At 48.1% G+C, this 19,177-nt stretch overlaps 1 protein-coding gene across 1 annotated transcript; it reads left to right on the plus strand.

Moving 5' to 3' along the window:
- The first annotated feature begins 1,847 nt into the window (after positions 1-1,847).
- Positions 1,848-3,172, plus strand: LOC135567212 (gastrotropin-like). The gene is made up of 4 exons (XM_065014633.1): positions 1,848-1,861; positions 2,176-2,335; positions 2,474-2,563; positions 2,768-3,172. The coding sequence occupies exons 1-4, from the start codon at positions 1,848-1,850 to the stop codon at positions 2,825-2,827; spliced, it is 324 nt and encodes a 107-aa protein (XP_064870705.1). The 3' UTR covers positions 2,828-3,172.
- The last annotated feature ends 16,005 nt before the right edge of the window (positions 3,173-19,177 follow it).

A 19,177-nucleotide genomic window follows, 5' to 3' on the forward strand; every position in this document is an offset into this window, starting at 1 on the left:
ATACCCCATACTATACACCTCCAATAAACAGCGCCTATACCCCATACTATACACCTCCTATAAACAGCCCCTATACCCTATACTATACACCTCCTATAAACATCCCCTATACCCCATACTATACACCTCCTATAAACAGCCCCCTATACCTCATACTATACACCTCCTATAAACAGCCCCCTATACCCCATACTATACACCTCCTATAAACAGCCCCCTATACCCATACTATACACCTCCTATAAACACCCCTATACCCCATACTATACACCTCCAATAAACAGCCCCTATACCCCATACTATACACCTCAATAAACAGCGCCCTATACCCCCATACTATACACCTCCAATAAACTGCGCCCTATACCCCATACTATACACCTCCTATAAACAGCCCCCTATACCTATACTATACACCTCCTATAACCAGCCCCCTATACCCCATACTATATACCTCCTATAAACAGCCCCCTATACCCCATACTATACACCCTCCTATAAACAGCCCCCTATACCCTATACTATACACCTCCTATAAAACAGCCCCTTATGCCCCATACTATACACTACTATAAACAGCCCCCTATACCCCATACTATACACCTCCTATAAACAGCTCCCCTATACCCCATACTATACACCTCCTATAAACAGCCCCTACACCCCCATACTATACACCTCCTATACACAGCCCCTATACCCCATACTATACACCTCCTATAAACAGCCCCTATACCCCATACTATACACCTCCTATAAACAGCCCGAAGACTATTCACTCCTATAAATAGCCCCCTATACCCATACTATACACCTCCAATAAACAGCGCCCCTATACCCCATACTATACACTCAATAAACAGCGCCCTATACCCCATACTATACACCTCCACAAACTGCGCCCTATACCCCATACTATACACCTCCTATAAACAGCCCCCTATACCTCCCATACTATACACTCCTATAACCAGCCCCCTATACCCCATACTATACACCTCCAATAAACAGCGCCCCTATACCCCACATACTATACACCTCCTATAAACAGCCCCTAGAACCCATACTATACACTCCTATAAACAGCCCCCTATACCCCCACACTATACACCTCTATATAAATAGCCCTATACCTATATTATACACTCTATAAACAGCCCCTATACCCCATACTATACATCTCCAAAACAGCCCTATACCCCATACTATACACCCCCCAAGAAATGTGTCCATTGGTCTCTAGGCCAAGATGATCTTTATTATCAATACTGACTCGGGAGCCTACCACTGAAAAGGAGGGACCAGATTCATATGATTAAATACATGGCTATGGGAGAGACTATCTATCCACCATAGGGGTGTTACGTCAGCAATACTATTGCAATGTGCAGTGCATCTTATTAGAAACATCTGTCTGTCATACTGCACAAACTTGTTCTGTATGACTCAAGCACATCCGATATGACATTTCTTAAAGCAACAGCAACCCAATAGTGAATAGCATAGGGGAAATCCACTTTTCTGAACACTTGAGTGCCTGATTGTTTCTGCGTGCAGCAACGTTATTTCTTGCATTGGCAATAGAACGACAAGTTGCCTTGACTGGCATGTGCTCTACAAACTTCCTATTGGAGTCTTTGTGCTGCTGTCAGTGAGGCCTGTGTGTGGAGGGAGGGAATGAGGCAGTTTTGTCAGTGAGTCACTGAACATTGCATGATAAAAAGAAATAATTATTTCAAAAGAAGGAGAATACCACACCTCTCTAGAGTTCTCTGCTGTCTCTGGTCAGTTCTTCACCACCATGGCATTCTCTGGGACGTATGAGCTTGAAAGTCAAGAGAATTACGATGAGTTTCTGGAGGCAATTGGTAAGTCAAACTCTAAAAGATTTATTTATGTGTTGAACGTGTTTGAGTCAAACTAAAAGGTTTTAATTAGATGTGTATGTCATTAACCTCAATCTTTCCCCCATTAATCTTTCCCACCATGCACTACCGTAGCTCTACCCCTAACCACAACCCTAATTCTCATCCTAACAATGACCCCAAATGTAATCCTAACACCAGCCGCAACTATCAGTCGAATTCTAACCATAACCCATATCTTACCCCTACCCTTACCCTAACCCCAACCTTAACATTTAACCCTTACTGTATCCTCTGTACTTTTCCTCAGGTTTGCCAATGCCAAGACTGACTTCAAAGTGATAACAGAAGTGCTTCAGGAGGGGGACGATTTTACCTGGTCACAGATTATTCCCAACTGGACCTTGACTAACAAGTTCACCATCGGAAAGGAGTGTGAGCTAGAGAGCATGCTACGCACCAAGTTCGTGGTGAGTGAATAAGTGAATGAATAAATGAATGAGTGTGCTCTTTAAACTTGTGGAATAGTATTCAAAGAGATACAGCGTATGTACTGTACTTTCCATCTGAATGTGAGTCACGTGGTGAACTCTTTTTGTCCCTCTTAGACCACCGTCACCATGGAAGGAGGCAAGATAATTATTCCGTTCCCCCAGTATCATTTCACTGCGGAGATCAGTGGGGACAAGCTGATCATGGTAGGAGAAAGAAAGAGAGAAAGAAAGAGGAGAGTGATTGAGTTATTGAGTGATTAAAGTTAAGAGACTTGTTAGTGAGTGATTAAAGTAAGGAGTCTTGTTAAAACTTATATGTGACATACTGTACAACAGAATTGATATTTTAATTCCAATACTCTGATAAACCCTCTCTCCGTGTTCTTGTCTCCTTTCTCTGTTATACAGCTCTGTACAACCGCTGGGGAGAAGGGTGTGACCCTGAAGAGAATCAACAAGAGGATCTGATATCAAAAATGTAACGTGTTGAGGCAGAGCTCTTCTGTGTGTGCTGTTACTGGAAACTTTGTCCTCACTACCTCGTAAACTACCCGTATGTTACTGTTTCACCTCCACAAACATCTGGATGACTCATACCAGCTGGATCACCCTTCCAGTACATTTCCAGCAGGTCCCCTGTCCATCTTTAATATAAAAAGAGATATACCAAACAATCTATGCAACTTCCTGGTATTCAATGTTTGAAGTGTGTCAATGGAATCCATGAACTACCTTCATGTGAATAAAGTAATGTCTTATTTCTTTGTACCAGCTGATCATGTAAAATAAAAGTAAAATGAACACGCAAGAGAACACCAGACTCATTGCCAAGGCAGCTTTCTTTGTTATAGAATCTTCCTGAGCTTCGCTGTTGCAGTAGAGTAACAGTTGTAGTCTGCCTCCCCCTACTGCTTATTAGGAAACGGTGCAGATGTGATTCTAGCTCAATAAGGCTTAGTGAAGAGACAGGCAGCTTTGGGCCCTCTTGGGGTTTCTCTTCAATGTATGTGGAGCTGTTCACTCCGCGGGCGTGGAGATCTGGGGGGCCAGACAGAAGGCCGATCTACGCCATCTCATTACATTTGGGGAATCATAACATAACTAACCTCACTGCCTTCCTCAACCATGTTCTTGGATAACCTGTGTAAACGATAGAGGTTATATCATCATATAGGTCTATTTTCTATATCTGGTTTAGATTTTGTTGAAGGATTTGTATCAATAATGACTAAATAATGTATACATTCAACGTGGAATTATAACTAATGTTAATTAACAGAACTCTATGCTGTCTGAAGAATAAAATGTTTATACATATACCAAGAGGGAGTGTTAACAGACAACTTGTGACCACAGTGAAACTAACAACAGGAGAAATGTCTGGTCCCCATCCAGGGAGGGGAAAAATATGATACGCAATAGATTGCGTAACATGTGGTAACATAAGATAAACAATATGTGTGTGTTGGAATTGCATTGAAAAGTAGCTAAGTCATTGTCCAAGAGGAAGAAAGACAATGTCCAAGAAGAGGAGTGACATATTAAAAAGCTATGACATTGTCTGTGATATATAAGCCAATGTACATGTGATTATGGCAGAGCTCTCGGAAATAAACACTACTGATTACTTTTAAGGCTGGTCTCTGTCCATTTTATGCAAATAAGGATCTTACAAATTCTTAGAAACGGACAGAGTGTTTTACTTGAATTGATTAATGAACATATAGGAATCAAAATTCCTCTAACAATCTGGTCCTTCGAGCCGGATCTAAATATCTGTTCCTGTCATCTGAAGGTAACAAGCCGAGAACCGTGCACGGGCGGGACGTGGTCCCGTAAAACAAAGTCCTGTCCCCTGACATTGGGGCTCTATAACAGGCCGGTATACACCCCAGGTGAGCAGGAACGGTGACTAGATCCAAAACCAACATTGCTTTTCCCAGTCGGCGACAAGGTCAGTAGCCTCAATTTTCGATTTTCGGGGGGAATGATTTAAGTGATCTTTGGCTTGATGTTCTAAAAGGTTTAGAATTTATCAACAATAGGAGCGTTACTATTCCAAACAGATTCTATGGGTTTTGTATGACCAATATACATGGATGTATCGATAAATGGATGTTAGGTCTGAAATGACCTGATGTAAGGCGCTGCCACAAATAAAATAGAGCTTAATTAATAGATCTTGGCGCCTTGAAGGCCAACGGGGTTATTAGGCGGGGATATTAAATAGGTGCTTTGAGGAGTAGGCGGAGTAATTGACCGTCTATGTTAATTAAATTGTCAGGACTGAAGTAATATCGAAACGGTGGAGAGGGAAACCTAATATAGAGGAGTGAGATGCGAGATATTGGTGTACTTTAAAAGTCCTATGACACAAAATGAAATAGGAGGTTAACTAGGGATTTACGACCCCTAGGTGATAGCTTATAGTTGTACGTGTTAGACCTAATGTCCGATCGATAGTCAACTCTATAGACAAAGTTTCCGGTACCTAATCTAGAGGAGTGGGATAAAAGCCAAATCTATAGACATAAGGTTACCAAAAGGAGAAACACATATATAAATCCATACACATAGAAGTAGTGGAGTTTTCCCCAAAAATACACATAGATGGTAAACATTAAAGAGACACACACACATAGTCAGACAGAAGAGCAACTGTAATACTAGGTAACGGTAAACCGCACACACATAGGTCGTGATAAATACCATAGCTACTAGGAACGGCAAGAATTGATCAAACATGGGTAGTAAATCCTCAAAGGAGGTCCCGGAATTAATGGGAGATGAGCGATATATGGAGCAGAGATAAACGGAATTTGATGGGCGTTCTGATGTTGAAAAGCTGGAATTGCTAATAAAACAGATACATAAGGAATGTGGTAAGGATGTTAGGAAGCAGAATAAACAGGGGTTGAACACAGCCAGTCTTGCTTTCGGAAGCCAGGAAAAGAGTAGAGGGAGAAAAGAAGAGGAGGAAAGGATAGGGCTAGCTGCCTAGGGAAAGTCAGGAAAGATTTAACTAAACTAAGACGCAGAGTAAACAAGCGACAGGAAGAAAGGAGAAGAGGTCAGTGAATATCCCCTAATTGCCTTACAGAACCCACGGGCTGGGAAGGAGGACAGGATTTAGAAACCTTCTTGAGAAAGTGGATAGAGGTAGAGGAAGGGGAAAAGTGGAGAAAAGTGGATAGAGACCGTCAAAAGAAAGGTGAACATACATGCTTCAACTGGAGCAAACCGGGTCATTTGCTAGAGATTGTGAGGCACCGTGTAAACACTGCACTAAAAGTAGGCCATTACCTCGAGACTGTAAAAAGAGTGAACAGGTCGAGTCGAAGGAGGCCTTAAGGGGAAGGACCTAGAGAGAACGGAGAAAATGGACAGGATCAGACGATAGAAAATGTTTCAATTGCAATGAGACAGGACATTTTGCCCGGGAGTGTATTGGTCCTGTAAACATTGCAATAAGGGACATAATCACAGAGATTGCAAACAGGATAGAACCCGAGGGCAGAAAGTGCTACAACGGCGATAAAACAGGACACATGGCAGAGGATTGTAAGGTCCCACCAAGGAACAGTAGACAGAGACAGAAAAGGGAATGTAGGCAAAAGAAAAAGAGAGAGATATAGTAGCAGCAGGAAGGCAAGTGTAAAGAGAGAGATATAGTAGCAGCAGGAAGGCAAGTGTAAAGAGAGAGATATAGTAGCAGCAGGAAGGCAAGTGTAAAGAGAGAGATATAGTAGCAGCAGGAAGGCAAGTGTAAAGAGAGAAACAGAGACAACGAGAGCGAGAGCAGAGAGTGAGTGAGTTACATGGAATTTTATTTTCTGAAGTTACGTGAATTCTTTTGATAAGGGAATGTTGTTTAATGCAGTAAGAAACACTTATTTGAAGGGGTGGTATGACTTATGACCTCTATCATAACTTTCCTTTGTGGTCTGATCAGCTTCATTGGAAAGCCATTTGGATGGAGTGTCACGCCCTGGTCTAAGTATTTTGTGTTTATCTTTATGTATTGGGTCAGGCCAGGGTGTGGCATGGGGTTTTTGTATTGTGGTGTGTTTTGTCTGGGGGTTTTGGTGTGTATGTTAGTGGGATTGTAGCTTAGTAGGGTTTTCTAGGAAAGTCTATGGCTGTCTGGGAGTGGTTCTCAATCAGAGGCAGGTGGTTATCGTTGTCTCTGATTGGGAACCATATTTAGCAGCCATATTCTTTGGTTGTATTGTGGGTGATTGTCCTGTGTGTCTTGATGTCCTTGTTAGAGGTTAGTAGACACTTGTATAGGCTGTTTTTCAGTTTTCGTTTAGATTCATTGTTTTGTAGTGTTAGTGTTTTGTCGTGTGTTACGTTTGTTTATTAAAGATGAATCGCAATAGACACGCTGCAGTTTGGTCCCACTCTCCTTCACCATTAGAAAGCCGTTACAGAATCACCCACCACAGGACCAAGCAGCGTGTCAACAGGCAGGAGCCACAGGAGAAGCAGCAAAGGCAGCAACAGCGGCGCAATGAGGATTGGACATGGGACGAGATATTGGATGGCAAGGGTCGCTACACATGGGAGGAGATCCTGGGGGAAGGGATCGCCTTCCATGGGAACAGGTGGAGGCAGCGAGGAGAGCAGAGGCAGCCGGAGAGGGAGCCGGCGATATGAGGGAACACTGTTGGCAAGGAAGCCTGAGAATCAGCCCCAAAAATTTCTTGGGGAGGGGGCTCACAGGGAGTATGGCTACGCTAGGTAGGAGACCTACGCTAACTTCCTGTGGTTACCGGGGGGCTAGAGAGACCGGGCAGGCACCTTGTTATGCAGTGGTGCGCACGGTGTCCCCCAGTGCGGGTGCATAGCCCGGTGCGGTATATTCCAGCTCCTCGTATCGGCCGGGCTAGAGTAGGCACGAGCCAGGTAAGGTTGGGCAGGCTCGGTGCTCAAGAGCTCCAGTGCGCCTGCACGGTCCGGGTCTATCCAGTACCACCTCCACACCCCAGCCCTCCGGTAGCAGCTCCCTGCACCAGGCTTCCTGTGCGTGTCCTCGGTTCATTACCACCAGTGCCAGCACCACGCATCAGGCCTACAGTGTGTGTCCCACCTGTCCAGCGCTGCCGGAGCCTCCCGCCTGTCCGGCGCCGCTGCCGGAGCGTCCCGCCTGTCCGGCGCCGCTGCCGGAGCCTCCGCCTGTCCGGCGCGCTGCGGGAGCCTCAGAGCTCCGGGCGCTGTCGCCTCATGCCAGAGGCGCCAGAGCCCCTCATTCCAGAGGCACCAGTACTCCTCTGTTCAGCGCAGCCAGAGCTGTCAGCCTGCATGAAGCATCCAGAGCTGTCAGTCTGCCCAGCGCCGCCAGTCTGCCCAGCGCCGCCAGTGCTCCCAGTCTGCCCAGCGCCGCCAGTCTGCCCAGCGCCGCCAGTCTGCCTAGCGCCGCCAGTCTGCCCAGCGCGCCAGTCTGCCCTGTCTGCCAGTCTGCCCAGTCTGCCCAGCGCCGCCAGTCTGCCCAGCGCCGCAAGTCTGCAAGACTCTTCCAGATCTGCCAGTCAGCCAGACTCTTCAGATCTGCCAGATCTGCCAGACTCTTCCGGATCTGCCAGTCAGCCAGACTCTTCCCGGATCTGCCGGAGCGTCCCGCCTGTCCGGCGCCGCTGCCGGAGCTTCCCGCCTGTCCGGCGCTGTCAGAGCTACCGCCCCTCATGCCAGAGGCGCCAGAGCCCCTCATTCCAGAGGCACCAGTACTCCTCTGTTCAGCGCAGCCAGAGCTGTCAGCCTGCATGAAGCATCCAGAGCTGTCAGTCTGCCCAGCGCCGCCAGTCTGCCCAGCGCTGCCAGCGCCGCCAGTCTGCCCAGCGCCGCAGTCTGCCAGCGCCACCAGTCTGCCCAGCGCCAGTCTGCCCAGCGCCGCCAGTCTGCCCAGCGCCGCCAGTCTGCTTCCAGGGCCGCCAGTCTGCCCAGCCAAGACTCTTTCAGATCTGCCAGTCAGCCAGACTCTTCCGGATCTGCCAGTCGGCCAGACTCTTCCGGATCTGCCAGTCGGCCAGACTCTTCCGGATCTGCCAGTCGGCCAGACTCTTCCGGATCTGCCAGTCGGCCAGACTCTTCCGGATCTGCCAGTCGGCCAGGATCTTCCCGGATCTGCCAGTCGGCCAGATCTGCCAGTAGCGCCAGTCTGCCAGGATCCACAGGTCTGCCAGGATCCGCCAGTCAGCCAGGATCTGCCAGTCAGCCAGGATCTGCTGAGACCACCAGCCAGCCAGGATCTGGTAGATCTATCTACCTGCCTGAGCTTTCTCTCACTCCCGAGCTTTCTCTCACTCCCGAGCTTTCTCTCACTCCCGAGCTTTCTCTCACTCCCGAGCTGCCTCAGTCCCGATCTGCTCCTCAGTCCAGTGGGGTTCTGGGTGAGGACTACTAGGCCATGGTCGGCGGCGAGGGTGGACTATCCAGGGACGCGAGGAAGAGGGACTAAGACATTAACTGAGTGGGGTCCACGTCCCGCGCCGGAACCGCCACCATGGACAGACGCGCCCACCCGGACCCTCCCTATTGTGTTGAGGTGCGTTCGGGAGTCCGCACCTTAGGGGGGGGTCTGTCACGCCCTGGTCTAAGTATTTTGTGTTTATCTTTATGTATTGGGTCAGGCCAGGGTGTGGCATGGGGTTTTTGTATTGTGGTGTGTTTTGTCTGGGGGTTTTGGTGTGTATGTTAGTGGGATTGTAGCTTAGTAGGGGTTTCTAGGAAAGTCTATGGCTGTCTGGGAGTGGTTCTCAATCAGAGGCAGGTGGTTATCGTTGTCTCTGATTGGGAACCATATTTAGGCAGCCATATTCTTTAGTTGTATTGTGGGTGATTGTCCTGTGTGTCTTGATGTCCTTGTTAGAGGTTAGTAGACACTTGTATAGGCTGTTTTCGGTTTTCGTTTAGTTTATTGTTTTGTAGTGTTAGTGTTTTGTCATGTGTTACGTTTGTTTATTAAAGATGAATCGCAATAGACACGCTGCAGTTTGGTCCGACTCTCCTTCACCATTAGAAAGCCGTTACATGGAGAATCTAAGGTAATTTGTATTACTGATATTGAGGTAATTTAATACAACAAGGCTGTGAAATTGATACTATAGTGTCATTATATTTTATTTGATGAATGTGGTGAAAAATTAGCTAGGATACGTTTTAATTATGGTAGACTCATGTTAAGTATTTAGGACATATTTTAAGCCAACAGGGCAGGAAAAACGATGAAGATAGAAAAATTGTGATTTTATAAGCGTTACAATTATTTATGTTAAGAAAAATGTTGCAGTTCTTAGGGATGGTAAATTACTGTAGATAATGGATCCCACACTACGCAACATATATTAAATTATTGATGAGACTGATTTAAGATTAACCCATGTTATTGTTAGATTCAAATACAGTAGACTCTCGAAGGAGAGATTTCATTGGTACAGAAAACATATGCTATGCTTAGCAGTCGTTTTGGCTTTGTTTAATTATTAGAATATATATTTTTAAAGTTGACAGGGATATATGGCATCTGGGGTGATCCAGGATCTTTGAGAGTATCAAAATAATTAAGTTTAACTATGTGTCACGGTCGTCCTCTTCTTCTGAAGAGGAGAGGCGAGATGGATCGGAGGACCAAAATGTGGCGTGGTATTTGTTCATCATTAATTTTAATAAAGAAAACACTGAACACTGAAACCCTATACAAAAACGAAATAACAACCGTGAAGCCAATGCGAACTGCGCTGAAACAAGCAATCAACATAGACAATCACCCACAAACAAACAGTGCAACCCAGGCTACCTAAGTATGATTCTCAATCAGACACAACTAATGACACCTGCCTCTGATTGAGAACCATACTAGGCCGAAACATAGAAATCCCCAAATCATAGAAAAACAAACAGACTGCCCACCCCAACTCACACCCTGACCATACTAAATAATGACAAAACAAAGGAAATAAAGGTCAGAATGTGACACTATGTAATAATCCTAGAGATTATTTTTTTTTATATATGTGATGATATGTTGTTGTCAAATCCCTCACAGGAGGGCTTTAGAGCAAATATTCCTGCTCTGTTCCTCTTAGCAGACCAAGGTCACAAGGTTAATAAGAGGAAGTTACAGCTCTATTTAGGACACACAATAACTCAGGAAGGGGAGAACACTTCATGTAACCAGAAAGACAGCTATCTTAGAAGCACCCAAAACACTTAACAAAAAACTGATGATGAGTTTCTAGGGAATGATGAACTATTGTAGGGCATGGGTCCCACACTTTGCATTGCATACAGGGTTACTTAGTGATTTGATTCATGGTAAGGCTATGACAGCTAAAGAAAAGATTGTATGGACAAGAGAGGCGGAGAAACCGTTTGTGGCTATTAAACAGCTATTGATATCTGACACTGTTCTGGCGTTTCCTAGGTATGACCGTGAATTCACACAGACTGTGGGTTGCAGGGAGCGGGTTCATGACATCAGTGTTGACTCAGAGACACGGAGGGAAGAATGCCGGTGGTCTATTATTCCTCCTGTCTTGATGAGGTGGCAAGCAATGCCCCTGTGTCTGCAGTCAGTGGTCTATTATTCCTCCGTCTCGATGAGGTGGCACAAGCAATGCCCCAGTGTCTGCAGTCAGTGGTCTATTATTCTCCGTCTCGATGAGGTGGCACAAGCAATGCCCCTGTGTCTGCAGTCAGTGGTCTATTATTCCTCCCGTCTCGATGAGGTGGCGCAAGCAATGCCCCTGTGTCTGCAGTCAGTGGTCTATTATTCCTCCCGTCTCGATGAGGTGGCGCAAGCAATACCCCAGTGTCTGCAGTCAGTGGTCTATTATTCCTCCCGTCTCGATGAGGTGGCACAAGCAATGTCCCTGTGTCTGCAGTCAGAGGTCTATTATTCCTCCCGTCTCGATGAGGTGGCACAAGCAATGACCCTGTGTCTGCAGTCAGTGGTCTATTATTCCTCCAGTCTCGATGAGGTGGCGCAAGGGTAGCCTAGTGGTTAGAGCGTTGGACTAGTAACCGAAAGGTTGCAAGTTCAAACCCCCGAGCTGACAAGGTACAAATCTGCCGTTCTGCCCCTGAACAGGCAGTTAACCCACTGTTCCTAGGCCGTCATTGAAAATAAGAATTTGTTCTTAACTGACTTGCCTGGTTAAATAAAGGTAAAAAAAAAAATGTCCCTGTGTTTGCAGTCAGTGGTCTATTATTCCTCCCGTCTCGATGAGGTGGCACAAGCAATGCCCCTGTGTCTGCAGTCAGTGGTCTATTATTCCTCCCGTCTGGATGAGGTGGCACAAGCAATGCCCCTGTGTCTGCAGTCAGTGGTCTATTATTCCTCCCTTCTGGATGAGGTGGCACAAGCAATGCCCCTGTGTTTGCAGTCAGTGGTCTATTATTCCTCCCCGCCTGGATGAGGTGGCACAAGCAATGCCCCTGTGTCTGCAGTCAGTGGTCTATTATTCCTCCCGTCTCGATGAGGTGGCACAAGCAATGCCCCTCTGCAGTCAGTGGTCTATTATTCCTCCCGTCTCGATGAGGTGGCACAAGCAATGCCCCTGTGTCTGCAGTCAGTGGTCTATTATTCCTCCCGTCTCGATGAGGTGGCACAAGCAATGCCCTGTGTCTGCAGTCAGTGGTCTATTATTCCTCCCGTCTCGATGAGGTGGCACAAGCAATGCCCCAGTGTCTGCAGTCAGTGGTCTATTATTCCTCCCGTCTGGATGAGGTGGCACAAGCAATGTCCCTGTGTCTGCAGTCAGTGGTCTATTATTCCTCCCGTCTCGATGAGGTGGCACAAGCAATGCCCTGTGTTTACAGTCAGTGGTGGCTGCAGCACGGACTGTGGAGGACTCAGCCTCTGTAGTACTGTACCATGATTTGACTTTGAGCGTACCACATGCCGTCTCAATCTTGTTATTGGAACATAAAATGGCATACATGCTGGCGACATGCCAGCTAGACACTTGTCTTGTAAGATTATTCTGTTAAATATGCCAAATCTAACAATAGAGCGATGTTCTACCTTGAACCCTCCACTCTAGTTTTTTTTTTTTTACCTTGAACCCTCCACATGATTGTGTAACAGAAACCAAGAACGTTGTCTTACTACGACCCGATTTGACGGATCTAGCTTTATTGGATGGGGAACTGACTATGTTTGTAGATGGGTCGTATAGAAAGAACCCAGATGGCTCAAATGCAACTGGTTATGCATTAGTGACTCTTACTGAGGTGTTGGAAGATGGAGCATTAAGATGGAGCCCTTACCAGAGCTTGGGAATTGAGGAAGGGTAAATGCATTACGATATATATTGACAGTGCTTATGCTTTTAACACCATCCATGTATTTGAATTTACTAAAGGCAGTTTTATGACCAAAGACAGTAGCAATTTGTAAATGTGAAAGGGCAGATGAGGAAGCTAAGAGAGCGGCCAGAAAACAACACCCACACACAGAATCTCACTTGAAAGAGGAAGTTTGTATTGACACAGAATTACTGAAGGAAAGTCAGCTTAGAGCTCCGATTAAGGAAGTTAATAGATGGGTTAAGATGGGAGCCGCTGATAAAGGGAGGAATTTGGCACAAAGGGTACCTATCTATTTTACCTAAGTTACGGTTTAAATAGGCTGTTGTAATGTTACCATGGCAGAGCCAGGTATCAAAGGGGGGATGGGTAAATTGTGGTCTAGGATAGGACGGGGCCTAGGGGGGCCTAGGATAGGACACTTTGTGGCCTATTGGATAATAAACTAATAAATTAAAAAAATTATAGTTAAGAAAGTAGACATAGAAGTTGAAGATATAATCAGATATAACAAATGAGAAACTGTTTGTTAACCAAACCTGTATGTCCAAGATTGTATGCTCTACAGGTGAATTAAAGGGGAAGGTGATTCACTCAATCCAGTCCCTGAGGAGAACAGACGGGAAGCAGCCCCGTTGGGAGGGGCCATACCAGGTTCTCCTGGTGACTGCCTTCGCTGTGAGGATAGACGGGAAGCAGCCCCGTTGGGAGGGGCCATACCAAGTTCTCCTGGTGACTGCCTTCGCTGTGAGGATAGACGGGAAGCAGCCCCGTTGGGAGGGGCCATACCAAGTTCTCCTGGTGACTGACTTCACTGTGAGAATAGACGGGAAGCAGCCCCATTGGTAGTGGCCATACCAAGTTCTCCTGGTGACTGACTTCACTGTGAGAATAGACGGGAAGCAGCCCCGTTGGGAGGGGCCATACCAAGTTCTCCTGGTGACTGCCTTCGCTGTGAGAATAGACGGGAAGCAACCCCGTTGGGAGGGGCCATACCAAGTTCTCCTGGTGACTGCCTTCGCTGTGAGAATAGACGGGAAGCAGCCCCGTTGGGAGGGGCCATACCAAGTTCTCCTGGTGACAGCCTTCGCTGTGAGAATAGACGGGAAGCAGCCCCGTTGGGAAGGGCCATACCAAGTTCTCCTGGTGACTGCCTTCGCTGTGAGAATAGACGGAAAGCAGCCCACGTTGGGAGGGGCCATACCAAGTTCTCCTGGTGACTGCCTTCGCTGTGATAATAGATGGGAAGCAGCCCGTTGGGAGTGTCATGTTATGTCTTGTCCCTGTGCTTTCTCTTCTCTTCGTTTCCCCCTGCTGGTCGTATTAGGTTACTATCTCTTTCTCTCTCTATCGTTCCGTTCCTGCTCCCAGCTGTTCCCCATTCTCCTAACGACCTCGTTTTGCTCTCTCACACCTGTCTCCTCTTTTGCCCTCTGATTAAGTCTCTATTTCTCTCTCTGTTTCTGCTTCTGTCCTTGTCGGATTCTTGTTTGCTTTGCCCTTGTCCCGTCCTGTCGTAATCTGCCTCTTCATCAGATGCTGCGTGTGAGCAGGTGTCTCTGTCCTCTACGGCCCGCGCCTACCCAGAGGGACCTGCAGTCTGTTGCCGCTAGCCCTGCAATTCTCCTCTACTACTAGAAGGAGGACTCTCCTGTAAAGTTTTCCCCTGTTTGGATTGAGGATTTATGTTTTCCTGTTTGGACATTAAAAGACTCTGTTTCTGTTGAATCGCTGTTGGGTCCTCACTCACCTGCATAACAGAAGAATCCGACCAAGAATGGACCCAGCAACTTGGATCCTCTCTACTCAGCCGTCGAGATCCAGGAGCGATGCTAGGTAGACACGCAGCAGGAATTGTCTGCTGCTCGACATGCCGTTGAGACCCTGGCCGCCCAAGTCTCCGCCCTCTCGAAACATATTCACAATCTCCGCCTCGATCCACCCCGGCTACTTCCAGGGCTTCCGAGTCTCCGGAGCCCAGAATTAATAACCCACCGTGTTACTCTGGGGAGCCCACTGAATGCCGCCGTTCCTCACCCAGTGTGATATTGTGTTCTCTCTCCAGCCCAACACGTACTCCAGGGGTACAGCTCGTATCGCCTACGTCATATCTCTCCTTACTGGACGGGCTCGTGAGTGGGGCACGGCAATCTGGGAGGCAAGGGCTGAGTGTACTAACCAGTATCAGAACTTTAAGGAGGAGATGATACGGGTTTTTGATCGTTCAGTTTTTGGGAAAGAAGCTTCCAGGGCCCTGTCTTCCTATGTCAAGGTAATCGATCCATAACAGTTACTCTATAGAGTTTCGCACTCTTGCTGCCTCAGTGACTGGAACGAGCCGGCGTTGCTCGCTCGTTTTCTGGAGGGTCTCCACGCGGAGGTAAAGGATGAGATTCTCTCCCGGGAGGTTCCTTCCAGCGTGGATTCTTTGATTGAACTCGCTATTCGCATAGAACGACGGGTAGATCTTCGTCACCGAGCTCGTGGAAGAGAGCTCGCATTATCCGTTTCCCCCTCTCGCATCACTACCATCTTCCTCCACTGGCTCAGGTGCTGAGCCCATGCAGCTGGGGGTATTCGCATCTCGACTAAGGAGAGGGAACGGAGAATCACCAACCGCCTCTGTCTCTATTGCGGTTCCGCTGGTCATTTTGTCATTTCATGTCCAGTAAAGCCAGGGCTCATCAGTAAGCGGAGGGCTACTGGTGGCGCTCTACTCAGGTCTCTCCTTCAAGATCCTGTACTACCTTGTCGGTCCATCTACGCTGGACCAGTTCGCAGCTTCCTGCAGTGCCTTGATAGACTCTGGGGGGGGAGGGTTGTTTTATGGACGAAGCCTGGGCTTGGGAACATGACATTCCTCTCAGACAGTTAGGGGAGCCCACGGCCATGTTCGCCTTGGATGGTAGTCCTCTCCCCAGGATTCAGCGTGGCTTTACCTTTAACCCTCACTGTCTCTGGTAATCATAGCGAAACCATTTCTTTTTTGATTTTTCGTTCACCTTTTACACCTGTTGTTTTGGGCCATCCCTGGCTGAGTGTGTCATAATCCTTCTATTAATTGGTCTAGTAATTCTATCCTCTCCTGGAACGCCTCTTGCCATGTGAAATGTTTAATGTCTGCTATCCCTCCTGTTTCTTCTGCCCCCTCTTCACAGGAGGAGCCTGGTGATTTGACAGGGGTGCCGGAGGAATATCATGATCTCGCACGGTCTTCAGTCGGTCCAGGGCCACCTCCCTTCCTCCTCACCGGTCATTATGATTGTAGTATAGATCTCCTTCCGGTACCACTCCCCAGGGTAGACTATACTCTCTGTCGGCTCCGAACGTGGGCTCTCGAAGATTATTTGTCTGTAGCTCTCGACGCCGGTACCGTAGTCCCCTTCCTCCTCTCCCGCCGGAGCGGGTTTTTGTTAAGAAAAGGGACGGGACCCTGCGCCCCTGCGTGAGTTATCGAGGGCTGAATGACATAACGGTTAAGAATCGTTATCCGCTTCCCCTTATGTCTTCAGCCTTCGAGATCCTGCAGGGGAGCCAGGTTTTTCACTAAGTTGGACCTTCGTAACGCTTACCATCTCGTGCGCATCAGGGAGGGGGGACGAGTGGAAAACGGCATTTAACACTCCATTAGGGCACTTTGAATACCGGGTTCTGCGTTCGGTCTCGCTAACGCTCCAGCTGTCTTTCAGGCATTAGTGAATGATGTACTGAGAGACATGCTGAACATCTTTGTTTTTGTTTACCTTGACGATATCCTGATTTTTCACCGTCACTCAGATTCATGTTCAGCACGTTCGACGTGTCCTCAGCGCCTTTTAGAGAATTGTATTTATGTGAAGGCTGAGAAGTGCGCTTTTCATGTCTCCTCCGTCACATTTCGGTTCTGTTATTTCCGCTGAAGGCATTCAGATGGATTCCGCTAAGGTCCAAGCTGTCAGTGATTGGCCCCGTCCCTAAGTCACGTGTCGAGCTGCAGCGCTTTCTCGGTTTTGCGAATTTCTATCATCGTTTCATTCGTAATTTCGGTCAGGTGGCAGCTCTTCTCACAGCCCTTACTTCTGTCAAGGCGTGCTTTAAGTGGTCGTTTCGCCTGGGGAGCTTTTGATCTCCTCAAAGAGCGTTTTACATCCGCTCCTATCCTTGTTTACACCTGACGTCTCTAGACAGTTCATTGTCGAGGTTGACGCGTCAGAGGTGGGCGTGGGAGCCATTCTGTCCCAGCGCTCCCATTCTGACGATAAGGTCCATCCTTGCGCGTATTTTTCTCATCGCCTGTCGCCTCGGAACCTAACTATGATGTGGGAAACCGCGGGCTGCTCGCCATCCGCTTAGCCCTAGGCGAATGGCGACAGTGGTTGGAGGGCGACCGTTCCTTTTGTGGTTTGGACTGACCATAAGAACCTTGAGTACATCTGTTCTGCCAACGACTTAATGCGCGTCAGGCTAGTTGGGGGCTGTTTTTCGCTCGTTTGAGTTCGTTATTTCTTATCGTCAGGCTCAAAGAACACCAAGCCTGATGCTTTGTCCCGTCTCTTCAGTTCTTCAGTAGCCTCCACCCGACCCGAGGGATTCTCCCTGAGGCGTGTTGTCGGGTTGACTGTCTGGGAATTGAGAGGCAGGTAAAGGTAAAGCAAGCACTCACTCACACTCCGTCGCCGCGCTGTCCTAGGAACCTTCTTTTCGTTCCCGTTCCGACTCGTCTGGCCGTTCTTCAGTGGGCTCACTCTGCCAAGTTGGCCGGCCATCCCGGCGTTCGGGGTACGCTTGCTTCTATTCGCCAGCGTTTCTGGTGGCCCACTCAGGAGCGTGACACGCGTCTTTTCGTGGCTGCTTGTTCGGACTGCGCTGCAGACTAAGTCCGTAACCTCTCCTGCTGGCCGTCTCCCGGCCGTCTCAGACCGCTTTCCATTCCTCTCGACCGTGGTCTCACATCGCCTTAGACTTTTATTACCGGTCTTCCTTCGTCAGCGGGGAAGACTGTTATTCTAACGGTTGTCGATAGGTTCTCTAAGGCGGCTCATTTTATTCCCCTCTAAGCTTCCTTCTGCTAAAGAGACGGCACAAATCATCATTGAGAATGTTTTTCAGAATTCATGGCCTTCCGTCAGACGCCCGTTCGGACAGGGGTCCGCAATTCATCGTCTCAATTTTGGAGGGAGTTTTGCCGTTTGATTGGGGCTTCCGTCAGTCTCTCTTCCGGTTTTCACCCCCAGTCTAACGGTCAAGAGAACGGGCCAATCAGACGATTGGTCGCATCTTTACGCAGTCTTTCCTTTCGAAACCCTGCGTCTTGGGCAGAACAGCTCCCCTGGGCAGAATACGCTCACAACTCGCTTCCTTCGTCTGCGACCGGGCTATCTCCTTTTCAGAGTAGCCTCGGGTACCAGCCTCCTCTGTTCTCGTCCCAGCTCGCCGAGTCCAGAGTCCCCTCCGCTCAGGCTTTTGTCCAACGTTGTGAGCGCACCTGGAAGAGGGTCAGGTCTGCACTTTGCCGTTATAGGGCGCAGACTGTGAGAGCCGCTAATAGCGTAGGACTAAGAGTCCTAGGTATTGTCGCGGTCAGAGAGTATGGCTCTCCACTCGTAACCTTCCCCTTATGACAGCTTCTCGCAAGTTGACCCCGCGGTTCATTGGTCCGTTCCGTATTTCTCAGGTCGTTAATCCTGTCGCAGTGCGACTTCCAGACATCTTCGTCGCGTCCACCCGGGTCTTCCATGTCTCCTGTGTCCAAGCCTTTTCTTCGCGCCCCGTCTAAAGTCTCCCCCCTGTCGCCCCATCGGGCGCACCTATCTACAGGGTCCGGAAGATTATGGACATGCGTCCTCGGGGCCGTGGTCATCAGTACCTGAGTAGTTGGGAGGGTTACGGTCCTGAGGAAAGAGTTGAGTTCCATCTCGGGACGTGCTGGACCGTTCGCTGATCGATGATTTCCTCCGTTGCCGCCAGGTTTTCCTCCTCAGTGTGCCAGGAGGCGCTAAAAATGAGTGGGGGTACTGTCATGTTATGTCTTGTCCCTGTGCTTTCTCTTCTCTTCGTTTCCCCCTGCTGGTCGTATTAGGTTACTATCTCTTTCTCTCTCTATCGCTCCGTTCCTGCTCCCAGCTGTTCCCCATTCTCCTAACGACCTCGTTTACTCTCTCACACCTGTCTCCTCTTTTGCCCTCTGATTAAGTCTCTATTTCTCTCTCTGTTTCTGCTTCTGTCCTTGTCGGATTCTTGTTTGCTTTGCCCTTGTCCCGTCCTGTCGTAATCTGCCTCTTCATCAGATGCTGCGTGTGAGCAGGTGTCTCTGTCCTCTACGGCCCGCGCCTACCCAGAGGGACCTGCAGTCTGTTGCCGCTAGCCCTGCAATTCTCCTCTACTACTAGAAGGAGGACTCTCCTGCAAAGATAGAGGATTTATGTTTTCCTGTATGGACATCTCCTGTAAAGATTGAGGATTTATGTTTTCCCTGTTTGGACATTAAAAGACTCTGTTTCTGTTGAATCGCTGTTGGGTCCTCACTCACCT

Source organism: Oncorhynchus nerka, unplaced genomic scaffold (genome assembly GCF_034236695.1).
Source record: "Oncorhynchus nerka isolate Pitt River unplaced genomic scaffold, Oner_Uvic_2.0 unplaced_scaffold_2366, whole genome shotgun sequence".
Taxonomy (NCBI): domain Eukaryota; kingdom Metazoa; phylum Chordata; class Actinopteri; order Salmoniformes; family Salmonidae; genus Oncorhynchus; species Oncorhynchus nerka.

Coding starts and splice junctions, on each gene's coding strand:
- LOC135567212 (XM_065014633.1), top strand. Junction 2,336..2,473: donor TGCTACGCACCAAGTTCGTG/GTGAGTGAATAA, acceptor TGTCCCTCTTAG/ACCACCGTCACCATGGAAGG. Junction 2,564..2,767: donor GTGGGGACAAGCTGATCATG/GTAGGAGAAAGA, acceptor TCTGTTATACAG/CTCTGTACAACCGCTGGGGA.